The 13286-nt window shown below is 38.0% G+C and overlaps 1 protein-coding gene across 4 annotated transcripts in view; it reads left to right on the forward strand.

Moving 5' to 3' along the window:
- The first annotated feature begins 1114 nt into the window (after nucleotides 1-1114).
- Nucleotides 1115-13286, forward strand: part of Tay (tay bridge kinase) — a 43721-nt gene continuing 31549 nt past the window's right edge. For 3 of the 4 annotated variants that reach the window (XM_076310856.1, XM_076310859.1, XM_076310857.1), the window contains exon 1: nucleotides 1115-3074. In XM_076310856.1, coding sequence (XP_076166971.1) covers nucleotides 2679-3074 — 396 coding nt within the window. In that variant the 5' untranslated portion in view covers nucleotides 1115-2678. The remainder of the gene's footprint in view (nucleotides 3075-13286) is intronic. The other variant, XM_076310858.1, reaches the window with a different exon arrangement.

Raw genomic sequence — 13286 nt, forward strand, 5'->3', positions numbered from 1 at the left:
ATGGCTGCACAAAATTAACCGCGAACTGCGGGATACGGCGAAACGAGTTTGCGCGGCGGGCGTAATTGCTCCCGTGAACTGGTTTAAAAGAGGCGCGCCTTTGCAGGTGCGGCCTAACGCGTCCGTCGTTGCTGACTTTTTCTCAGAACGGAAATTCCTGTTGTCTCCTACGTCGAAAGAGAGTTATGATATCATTGTGTATGATATCCTTCCGCTCGACCGTTGAAGAGAAAATCAACGTTATTGATTAGCAGGCGCATGTTTCCTACTTTCATGTTTTATCCGTTGAGCACGTTGAACATAGTCTGCCATTTTGTTTATTTTTCAGAAAACGTTATTTACGATTTACCGTTGATATTAAATGAAATTGTATATAAACGATAATATTTGCAAAAGGAACAAAATATGAAAATCATTATTACCGTTGTTTCGTGCGAAAAACAACGTAGTATGTGCTTAGAGTTCACGAGAATCAACGTGGAAAGTTAAACGATCTCGAGAAAAGTTTCGCGAAGTAGTGAAAGTCGAAGATATTTCCAAGTAAACGATCTTTTCCTAGTAGAGTGTTAACGCAATTATTCGTGGTTCAATAGAAATCGCGTGAAAGCGAATATCGGATGTTTGAGTTTCGCAGTGTCAACTTAAATAATCGTGGTTAGTCCCTCATTACATATTCGTAATATTTACAATCTATAATGCCATCGATTCTTTAGCGTCGAAAGCAAACATTCAACCACGATCGATGGATCGTTCAGTAAATGCATACCGATGTAAAATTATAAAGTTTGGTAGATTAACAACTTCCTGGTAGACGGTATCGAAATATTCGATATCGATATGTTTTACCCGCTGATGAAGGCGCGCAGTACGTGGCGCCAACTACCGGAAGATACGAGTACTATTCGGTAAAGAAGCGCCTCGATTCACATAGACGGCGCTGTGGAGTGCGTACCTAGCGACAAAGCGAAAGTAACTAGACAGGAGAAGCCAGGAGAGAGGGAAATATAGTGGTGTAAGAGGCACGACCCCAGGCAGGAGAATACATCGAGCGTATCTCTGTTCGTATGTCCGTCTTCGAAGCATAGGTACGCCATGTTCTCGGTCGTTGTGTTAAGAGAGAAATAGTGTTCGGGGGTAAGCGAGACAAGCCTAACAGACGGTGGAACAGGAGAAAGGGAGAAGGAGGCGGAAAAGTGGGAGGGTGGAAAAGAAACAGAGATAGACGGATGACAGAAATGCATAGCCGTGGTTAGCAGCAGCAGCAGCAGCAGCAGCAAGAACAGCAGCAGCGCATAGAGGAGAGATCGCGTCGTACACGCGTAATTCGGGGCGTGTGCTAGGTTGGTCGGTCGGTTTCCCTAGCTCGTGTCCGTAGCTGCGAATCGAGGATGTACCGGTGGCAGTGCGGGATACGCGTCATCGTCCCGTGACGACGACGTTAGGAGAGGTGGTGCGAGGCCGCGAGCACGGTGTGGGCAGGTCGCGGCCATTTTTACCACACGATGCGGCAACCGTGCGTGCCCGTTCGATCCGCCATTCCAAACAATCGGTGTACTTCGTGCCCTCGCAGGGTGCATCCAGCCACGGTAGCTCGTGGAGGCACATACGAGCAACGATAATACGCGCTAGTTCACGCTCGGTAGAAGCATTTTCTTGGAACGAGGGTGACGAGACAGCTCGCGGAAGCCGGCAGTGCTGGTGGTGGTGGTGGTGGTGTTAGACATCGTCGAAGACGACGTGGAGGAAGAGGAAAAAGAAAGGATGTTGACGACGGCGACGACGGCGACGAAGGCGACGACAACGACAATGATGACGATCATGGCGAAAAAGAAACGACTTGAACGGCCGATATATTGGAGTACGAACGGAGCTGTCCGAGCGTGCCAGTGATTCGTGATAATTGCGCGTTCTCGGTGTGTTCGCCGATGGTAGTGCCCTGTTCGTTCGTGCCAGTGTCTGTCTCTCCCTCTGTTTCTCTCTCCGTGTGTCGCTCACTCTCCGTCTGTCCGCCCTGCGTGCGTGTTTCGCGTGCCTCCTCGCCACGCACCGGACTCTCTCCTCTTCCTTCGGCAGCGCGATCGATGGTGACACCGTGTGACCGCCTGTGAACGTCTTTTTCCGACGAAAATTTTTCGTTAACCGTCTGCCCACGGGAAGAACACCGTTCCGATTCCTGTAAAAAAAAAACGAGGAGACGGAATCGAGCCAGTGTAGCATGCGTGCGTGTGTCCTGTAGGTAAACGTCCCGTGAGAGTGTGTATCAGAAGGCAGTGTGTGCTCTCTTACTCGCGCTCTCCCCGCCCCCATCTCCCCGCCATCCCTACCCCCCCCCCCTCTCTGTCTCTCTTATTCACTTATTCTCGTTTTCTGTCTTTTACCATTTCGTCGTCCTTTTTTCGCTTTCTCACTCTTCGACTCCGACTCCGTTCCACTCAAGCTGAAAGAAGTATTAAAGACGACCGCGGTAGAATGTTCGACGATACCACGATACAACGGTTGTCATCGTTCTCGTCATCGCATTTGTGGTCGTCCCCGGATCGTCCACTTCTCACGGCTACCTACGAATCGTGGATGTCGATGTGCTGAGGGCACCTCGATCTCGTGAGGTGATACCGAGCGACTCTCGCAGCAGGGCGCGACAACGGCCGCTGGCACGGGAAGAGAGGGACTGCCTTGAGATGGAGATTGAGGCGAAACAACGGAACCAGAGGATTCGGAGACGAGAGCGAGCCCAGCGTATGTTGGCGCAGAGGGAGAGCCTGGCCACCGCGAAGCAGCAACACCACCAACAACAGCAACAGCAACAACAGCAGCAACAGACCAGGCAACGACCGAACGACGAGGAGGACAGCCACAGCGGCGAGGACGAGGAACCCGCCGCCGGTCTCGGCCTCGGACTTGCCAGGACCGGTCATCCTCGTGACAGCCATTCGCGACCGCCCAGGCCACCGCGACCCCCGAGGCCTCGTAAGAAGTCTTCCCTCGCGGCTGCCAACCAGAAGGAGCCTCCCTTCGAGGAGGACATTATCGACGGCTTTGCCATACTCGCCTTCCGCACCTACGAGGAGCTCGAGGTGAGAAACAAACATTTATCGTTCGTTTTGCCGTCTACGTGTATTTCTCGACTCCATGTTTTACGCTAGAATCTCTCCGTGCCCATGCACGGACTGGTCCACCGACAACCTAATTTGTTCGTCTCTTGTTATTGAAAATACGAAAACGCCAACGGACGATTTCGCGGGACGAGTAACGGGTAACGATTATCCGAAAGCGATCGTTCTTCGCTATAATTATTGTCGTTCATTTTTTTTTTCTTCGTTACAAAAACCTTGTATCTTCTTTTTGCACGCGAGAGCATTTTTGAGAGAATGTACGATTTTTATGCTCGCTTATTACCGCGGACGGAACGAAAACAAAACGAGGATTGGTTTTTCTTATTTTCTTGTTTTGTTTCAAATCGTGTACCGCGCGTTGACCAGTTTCTCTCGAAAAGTAATTTACGAACCTATACGGAGGAACATTGATTACGTCGAAATCCAATGACTTTCGAATCGACGTTTTTCGGAAACCGTTCGACTTTTGCTCGGTGAATTTTGTGCCCTCGAGAGCAAAGAGGACTGTTGTGAAAAAACGATCAGTTTCTAGTGGACCAGCCTGTGCGCGCCTCACCTGTCACGGAATTACTGGTGGCGTTATACGTCGACGAGAATCATTGGCCGTTTGTTGCGCGCGTGCACAGACCTATGCGATCCGAGTTCGCTCGGCCTATCGCGGACCGTCGTTCTTTTTTTTCTTTCTTTCTTTTTTTTTCCTTTTGCTCTTCCATCGCTCGTGCCAACAGTTTTTATACGCTGTTGCGAGAAACGACGGACGTATTAACGTGGTTGAACGTTTACGGTCCTCGGTCCCCGGAGATTTTCTCGTTTTCGAGATAATCGCGAACAGATTTTTATTTACAGAAAACGAAGGTTTCAGCGGGGCGCTAGGAGCGGTTCGTAGCTCGTTCGTTTGCGCGTTTTTCGCTCGGTTTTATGGCTTCCATTCACCACAATTTTATACCGTTTACGGGACCGTTCTTTTCACCATATACCCCGCGTATAGTCGAAACGCGCGCGATAAATTATTTCCCAACGGGTGAAATGTTTATCGCAATATCGTTTGGGACAGTCGAAAAATTTGTAAAATTTCATTATCCTTGCTAAGTGCACTCGTTGCTCAGCGAGTCAGAAATATTGCTCGAAGGGAGTAATAAAAACCAATTAGAGTAAATTGCCAGCTCGTGCGATTAAAGGGTTCAGCGTTTAACTTCTACTGCGTTGATTCGACGAGATTAATTTATTAACTTTTTAACCCCGCGTTACGATGCTTGATTGCCAGGGGGTGGGGAGATTGTACGTGAAAAACGGGCGCGTTGTAAGGAATTATTCCAGTTACGCGGATGGGAAATATTCTGAAGGCATTTTCTGATAAAAAAATTTTATTCGACCCGTGCTACGCGCGTGGCTATTAAAATAATAAAACAAGCGCTCAACCCGATAGGAGATAAGCAATGTTTTGAAGCAACTCGTGCCACAAAAAATAAATACAAATGTGTATTTTCCTTGCGTCCGGTGTGTAGTCGCTTTTTCAGCCATGAAATCCCCTAATTATTTTGAGCGTTGCATTATTTGGCAACAAGTGTATCTCGATTACACATGCACGACCACTGGTATGTGCTGAAAACACCTAAACAAGTCCCCACACTCCAATTAGATATTTTGAATGACAATCGTACTTGCACAAGACAAACATCCAATGGAAATGAAAATATTAAATTTACAGTGTTTATTTAATTTATCGTATTTGAATTTATTTTAAAGAATCTCATATTTTAGAGCAATATTGGAATACAAAATTTAATTACTCTACGGTAATCTGATCTAGCAATAAGTCCTTGTTGGTCGAACTTGTGTGGATTTTGATACGCACTCAATAATATTAAAATGACCTTAACACACTATGGTTAATAATAAAGTGACTCTTTTTTAGAGTCTTTGAATAGTAAACCCTCAAATTATTTTGAGCAATTAAATTAATCCTTGGAGCTGTTACGGTGCACAGATTGAAACAATTAGATACATATTCTGGAATGGGATGAATAATATTTTAATTAATGCTACTCGCGCTGCATAGATTAAATATTCCACAGAAACTAAATTATTGATTGTGTATACAGTATCCGTTTCATTCCTTCCACATTATTCAGAATTTCATACATGTATCGGATATTATACCTGGAAGATATTTTAGTTATTTCAAGAATGATTTAATTTACCAACAAATCTTTATTGATCAAAGTCCCGTGCATTGTAATACACATACGAAAGAATCAAAAGAGCACCTTCTTAACATTCTGAATGGTTCTTGTACTTGATTATGTAAATTAAATATTTCATATTCACTATGCAGGATTTCTTACGCAGCTGATACTTGCCTACATTCTTGACTTACAAGTGTCTTTGGTTATTCTGAGCAGTGCATGATTTAGCAAGAAATTTTAATTATATAAACACCTAAGGCTTGCTATCTGATCAGTAAAACTAAAATAGTACCATTCATATATTTGCATAGTATAAAATGTATAAAATTCAATATTGATTTATGAAATTCATTAATTATCATATTTTGAGTTAAACATTGAGAACATTCTATTTCCATAGAATTTTATACTTGTCTACATTCTTCAAGGCTCTCTAATTATTTGGAGCACTAAACAATCTAGCAACAAACTTAAGTTGAATTCTCAAATCTTCTCATATATCCTTAAAATGATCAAAGAAACACTTTCTTAATAATTTTATTGTCTCTCATACTGCACAAAATAAACATTCTGTATTGAGTACATTTTACACAGCTGATATTTGTTTACATTCTTAATTTATGGAGTTCTCTAATTATTCTGAACATTATGTAACAGTAAACTATAATTATTTATATTCAAGGGAATTAAAGCAGCACTATCATAATATTCTGTATTGCTTTTATATTATAAAAAGTAAACCTGTATATGAAATTCGTTAATTATTTTAGACATTACAAAATTCAATGAATTTTAATCAAATGAATTTTAAATTATTCCGATATACATCCTTGAAAACATCAAGGAAGCATCGTTTTAGCAATATTTTTATATTACTCGCATTATAACAAACAAAACATTCGGTTCAGCGACGGCACACTCTTGTTTTACATTAATATTCCAATTGAATCCCATGCTATTGTTTAGAAAAATTTAACAAAGATTTCCTAACTTTTTAAGGAGACACATACCTTTAATCACCGTGATAAGAAGGATATTTTTCAAAAATTTATTTAAAAGAACCACTCGATGGACTGATTTTTTTTTTTTTTTTTTTTATTAAAAAGCAGATACATCCAGATTATTTAAAAAAGAAAAATATCTAAATTGTACGTACGCGAACACGGTCAAGAAATTAAATTTAGTCAAATTGAAATTCCTATAGTGATCTGACGTGAAAATGATTATAATTAAAAAAAATTTGTTCGCGTTAACTGTGACCCGAGCGAGCGAATTCAAAAGTTTTTAAACGTTAAGAAAATTACTATTTTTAAAGTTATATTAATTTCGAAAGTTTTTAAAATTACGCTACTTTGAAGAGAAAGGTGACATTTTACGCAAGAATTTGCTTCTTTTATTAGCAAATACAAAAGCTGAACAATTGAAAAATTTAAAAAGGGGCTTAATGGGTCGAAGATAATCTTATCAGCTATACGTGCAACAAATTTCCGGAGTAATATTGAACATTGATAGAGTTATCGTGCTTGACGATCTTCAAAAAAACACGTTGAAAGTTTAGCACGTTCTTCTCGTTAACACGATTTTTTTTTTCAATGGGGCCCTTTGTTACGTTATTTTTAAAGGTTTGCTAAAAGAAAGTTTACTTTTATCACTCTAGGATGGAACACGGAAACCGTGGAGGGTGCAGCCTTAAATTATTGCCAGCTGTGCACAATCTTATTATTTTAATTAGAACTTGGTCGATTTTTGGAATTTTCTGATTAAACTTTCACAGAATGTTCTTCCCACTATACACGATTATACGAACGGATCAAAATTAAAATCAATGTTTTTTTTCAACTCGTAACGGTACTTAGTCCTCTAAGGGGCTATTCCGGTGTAAATATACAGTTTCTTCGATTGTTTTGCATTGATATTCCGCACACAAATTTACCAATGTTTCGAGTACACACTGTATTTTTTTCGAGCAAAAATAACGAGAACTGTACGACCTATGACCGTTGAAAAAAGTCCTTTTAAGAAAAAGTGTTCCCATGGCTGACACGATTGCAGTCGTTCTGCCGGTCTGAAAAAAAAAGAAAAAAAGTGTCTTCTTTAGAAAGTGTGTAGTTATATCGTAAAACAGGGAAAAGTGAAAATCTTGATAAATAAAATAATCGCGCTCGAAAGATACAGTTCCAATGTTTCGACTCTCTTTCATCTGTTGCGTATTTAAAAAAAAATAGTAAAAATCAATATTTTTCAAAATACTTATACTCAACCGATAAAGACACGTTTGCCGAAGATTCCCTCGAAATTTGAAATCAATCCGCCCATCAGATCCCGAGATATCGCGTCGTTCCGGTAGAAAAAACGCGAATTCGAGAAAAACGCGTTCAAAGTTTTCGTTACGCACGCCACGAGGCGCGCGCCGCTCTATTTGAACTCCCGTAACTTCGTTAATTTCGCGATTTCCTGGAAATCCTCCCGAGCGTACATTTCTGGCGATGTGTGTTCGAAGGAAATGTAAAGAAAAAAAAATCGATTTTTTTTCGAAATTCCAAACCGGAATATCCCCTTAACGAAACGTCTCGCGACGGGAGACGTGAACGAGGATCGCGGTCCGACTCGATCGACCGAACAGAAGTTAGAGCAAGTTCGCGCTTCGAAGTGATAAAGTCGCTTAGGAGTTCGAAGATAATGACATCGTAGAACTTTCGCGAGGCCGTGGCATTTTTACGCTCGGTATCGACATAAATTTGCATTATAACGATACAAGACCTTCAGGAGGTAACACGAGACCGCACGTTGCGGTTTAATACGCGATACCGTGAGCCGTGCGATTCCCGTCTCGTTCCGATTTGCGTTGGATACGCACGCTGCGCTGAACAATTAGCAGATCACGTTTCCGAACGATTCGGTTGAGCGAAACGTCGCGAACGAAAGAAAATTACACACCGTGAAGTGTATCGCGATGCAACAACGATCCAGCCTGTCTTCGCTAATGATGGACGGATCACCAACACCACGTGTAAAAATATTAAGCATAAATATTAAATTGTAAATAATTAAAGTCGATTAATTATTGTAAATAGTAAGACGCGATTGTTCGTGCCACACAATACGAAGATCGGTTTCGTCGTTGCGAATAATACGAAAGATGAATCATTTTTCTTTTTTAGTATTTTTAACACGGGAATTTTTTTCGTTTATAATTAAATAACTCGATTTTATATTCGATGTTTACGTATCGCGAGATTCGAGATGTGGTGAATTTACTCGTATCTTTGAAATTGTCGAGTATCTGCGTTTAATTTTTTATGCAAACCAAACGGGGAATTATGTTACGCGTACCTTGCAAAATTGCAAAATTGCAAAATTTGCAAAATTGTTAAAATCAGAATTTCATTCGAACCGACTCGTCCGTAGGGTATTAAAGGATCGGTATCTCGATTACTATCGATTCTATGGAAATTTTGTACAGGATAAAAAAGTTTGCGAATTTAATTTATAACAATTTTTGTTACTTGCGTTTTTGTTTTAAAATCGACGGTAAGCGAGATATCGTACACTTTGTAATTAATTAATTTCGAAAGTTCAAGTATCGATAAATGTTACCAAAAATATAATTCGTACAAGTATGTTTTATTTTCGATAAACAAAAATGGTGTAAGAAAAATTGCGTTCGTACTTAAAATATACTAATACAATTTAGTACAAGAATCGAATGTACATAAATTAAAGTAATAAGAATGAACGGTTACGGTTAATGAATCGTTAATATTAATTAGTCGGAAAATGATAAAGTGATAAACCATTATACAATACATAAATTGTTTGTAGGTGTAATTGTAAGATTTCACAAATCCTGTTACTCCTCGTTGGAGGTTTCGCTGTATCATAAATGTAAATTAGAGTTCTTATTATCCATCATAACGAGAATATACATGTAGATATAAATTTCCTCGTCGATATAGTGAATATTTTACGAATTAACAATGTAATTTTATACCTTACATTTTATTATTTTATCATATTCCGACTAATTAATATTAACGGTTTATCGATTGTGTACCTCATTTTTACGTTAATAATTTATGTACACTCTCGTCTATAAATCATAGTGATCACTTACAACGAATTGACACAATATACATTATATAATAAGACAATTTAAAATTTCCAATTTAATCGTTAAATTATAAATGTTCAAGTTTGACCGTTTTATTTATAATGTGTATAACGTGTCAAATTTTTCAACAAAAATATTTCACAAACGTGATTCGAACATTCGAGTATTGAATATTCATAGTATTCGAGTAGTGTAATGTAAACAAATTAAGTTGTTTAAATTCATCGTTCTTTTTCGATCTTTTTTTTTTTCTTCCAATTTTCGCTTCAAAATATTATACAATATTTATATTTCGATAAACCACCATACGCGATACTGTTTCCTACCATAGACGGATTATCGATCATCTTCCAAGAATAATCGATTTTATTCACCGCAGCGGTTCACCCACATGCGTAACCCGATAATCGACCAACGACAAGATGTAATTTAAACATACCTTCAGTATCTGCGTTATTCGAATTTTTTCCTTACTTCCATAATAATAAATTAAATTTGTTCCAAAGCGAAAGAATGATAAACATTGAAATAAAAAATAAACATACAACAAGATGGACAAAAAATAATAATTAAAATAAATAAATATAATATTAATATAATAATAAAGTATAAATATAAATTAATATAAATATAATAATAAAAATAAATAATATATATATGTATATACAACAAGGAAAAAAAGATCGAGAAAATTATATTAAAAAACCCAACAGTCGTTTCTTCGTGCGATAAAGAAAGCTCGACTTTACAAATATAGAAAAAGAATATTTCTATTATCGTTGACAATTTGATTTTATTTTTATCTCGATATTGGTCGGAGCGGAGTACGAAATCCGGCAATTTTCGCGCCCCGAAACGACTCGATTCTCCCCGATTGTTTCGAACGCGGATGCACTTTTTAATATCTCTATCGACGGTTTTTCGTCGACGTGCGAATTTCCGTGCAAGCCGGGACCAAGTTAAAGAGCAAACGCGGAAAACGGTAAACAGTGGCGGAGATTATTTCGCAACGGGCTGCTTTAATTACGGTGGAAACCTTATCGGGCGTACATCGAAGCGAGCATAAATCGAATTTATTATCTCTCTTTCCCTCTTTCTCTCTTCTCTCTTTCTGTCTACCGCTCGTCCGCTCCCTCTCCCTTTGCTTCTCCCCTCCATTCCTCCGTGCGGAGCGAGCTCGGCAAAAAATGCATGCGTGCGAGCGCTCGCTTGCTCTCGCGACTACGACGGAACGAAAGCTCTTTCTCGAAGCACCTTTTATCATGATTTATCGCGGCGGCGACCGCCGATCGGTATTTTTACCGTACCGGTAGCGATACGAGGCCGACTGACACGCTCGTCTTCGTTAACGAGCAATAATTTTCGTGCCGATAGATAAACCCGATATCGCCGAGTGTCAGCTGGCTGCTCCCTATCGCGAACGGTTTCTTTCCTTGCAAATTGGAAACAAACTGTGGCGGCGTTTTTTACTTCGTTTTTTTTTTTTTTTTTTTTTTTTTGCTGCGCGAACCGACACCGCGCTCGGGACTCGTCGAATTTCTGTGTACCCGAGCATTCGAGCGCTTCGGTGAGTCGATTATTACTCGAAACCTCGACTGTTCGAATGCTATTCAATTTTTAGTGCAGTGGTCAAGTGTCCGGGTATCAGTAGCGTTCGAGTAGTGGAACGCGGACTGTAAATCAGGTTCGTTGGGTAATACGTATATTTTCGGAGAGGTGATCACGTGTCTGGATAGTAGTGACATTCGAATAGTAGAATGTGGACTGTAAATTAAGTTTGCTATTTTTCGTGTTTTTTTTTTTTTTTTTCTTTTAACTTTATTTTCATTTAAGATATTAAATATGTATTTATACTTCTCTGCTACAATCTGTTATACCTGTGTATGTTTATATACAAGTGTATTTATGCATTTATATATAGAACGAGCAAAGATAAGTGTCGTTACAAACACTTCAAAATTACTAATTTTACTGAACAAAGATAAAGAGCCAATCTTTCCGATTTTCTAGATAAAATTTGATAAATAAAAAATTATATCTTTGTTTCTATTTTATGAAAGTTATTTTACTTAATTTCTTGAATTGGAAACTCTATACGCTTTTCGTGAGGTTTTGTTGATACAAAATAGTGAATTCTCGAGATATACGGCACAAAAAGGTTCAAGGTCTCGGAAGATCAGAAGTGAAACACATTATCAGCAGATTCTTTATCAAATTCTACGCGAGAAATGAAAAAAATTGTTCCACTACCTTTATCGCGTAAAATCGGAGGTTTGAGTGTTATTTATAACGGCACTTATTTTTAGGCACTCAATATATGCAGATTATTCATCGTCTTCTAAGAATCATCGATTTCTCTCAGAAGCAATGGTTCATCTGTCGCGTGACCCGAATCAGCTGGTAACATGATGTAATACTTAAATACATCACCGGTATTAGGTGTTGATTAAATAGTGCTGATTTACGAACAGTTTTCAATTTAAATAATTATATCGGTATATTTCCCGACTTGCATAATAACATTGGAATACTTTTTCATTTGATCAATAATATTGAAATAGTTCCCAATTTGAATAATAATATTAGAATACTTGCCGATTTGAATATTAGTGCTGTAACAACAATATTTGAATAGTAAAATATTCAATGTTTATTCGCAATAGTGGATTGTTAAAATATTCAATGTTTATTCGCAATATTCGAATAGTTCCAGGCTTAACCAATAACAGTCAATTTGCGATGTAGATTATTTTTTAAACGACCACGGATTCGATTTCTCTCTCTTTCCCTCTCGGTTAGCAAACGTCCTCGAGTTATATGCTTCTATTACTAGAGACGCAACATCGTGCGCTCGCCTGGAACACGGCACACCTGTTCGAAAAATTACTCAATTGTTACACAGGTACGAAATCTTCCATTTCATTGTCTTATCGCGATTTCGAGTGTATTTTATTTTTAAAATCCTCAAAGAGCGTTGTTTTCGAAGATACAATCTATTTTGTAATATGTACTCGGTTTATTAATGAAACCTTGAGTTTCTTTATACTTATTATTATCGTTATTAAACGTCTTTGTTACACACAAGTGGAAGTGTATACAATGGAGGCCCTCCAATAACGCGGTAGTTAGATAAATCGACACTAAATCTCAAGTGTAATACATATGTATATGCATACAATATGTATTTTAATATTATATATATATATATATATATATATATATATATATATATATATTAAATTTTCTAATTAATTTTTCATATTTTGATATATATTGATATATTGAATATAATTATTGAATCAATTATTTTTAATATATATATATATATATATATATATATATATATATATTCATGCAATACAAAATAAGTTGAAAAAATCAATTAGAAAAATTAAGTGATTGAAAAGAAATTATACGTATATAAATATAACCTGCAATATATTGTATGATTGAATTATAATTGTAATTCGTGTTTCTTGAAGAGAGCCAGCAAATGACTGAGACATTGAGGGATAGATAAGTATAATTATTACTTATAAAAAAATGTGCTCTTGTAACCTACAAAAAGTTGACATCTCAACCTTATCGAGTTTCGTACGTCTTCGAGAAAGAGATATATACATCTAGTATACATATTGCATATTAATTTCTTAAATAATGCAATAATAATCTGTCAAACGTTAAAAAGTTATTTTAAATTGTAAATGTTAAGCGTTTTTGTTCAACTGATAATTGAAGAAAAAGGCGAAAATAATACAGTTTTAATCAATATTAAGAAATTATTATATATATATATATATATATATAATATATATTCATAAATTATGATATTATAAATAAATCATTGATAACAATTCTAACACCTGAAAATAGATA

Source organism: Ptiloglossa arizonensis, chromosome 5, assembly GCF_051014685.1.
Source record: "Ptiloglossa arizonensis isolate GNS036 chromosome 5, iyPtiAriz1_principal, whole genome shotgun sequence".
Taxonomy (NCBI): domain Eukaryota; kingdom Metazoa; phylum Arthropoda; class Insecta; order Hymenoptera; family Colletidae; genus Ptiloglossa; species Ptiloglossa arizonensis.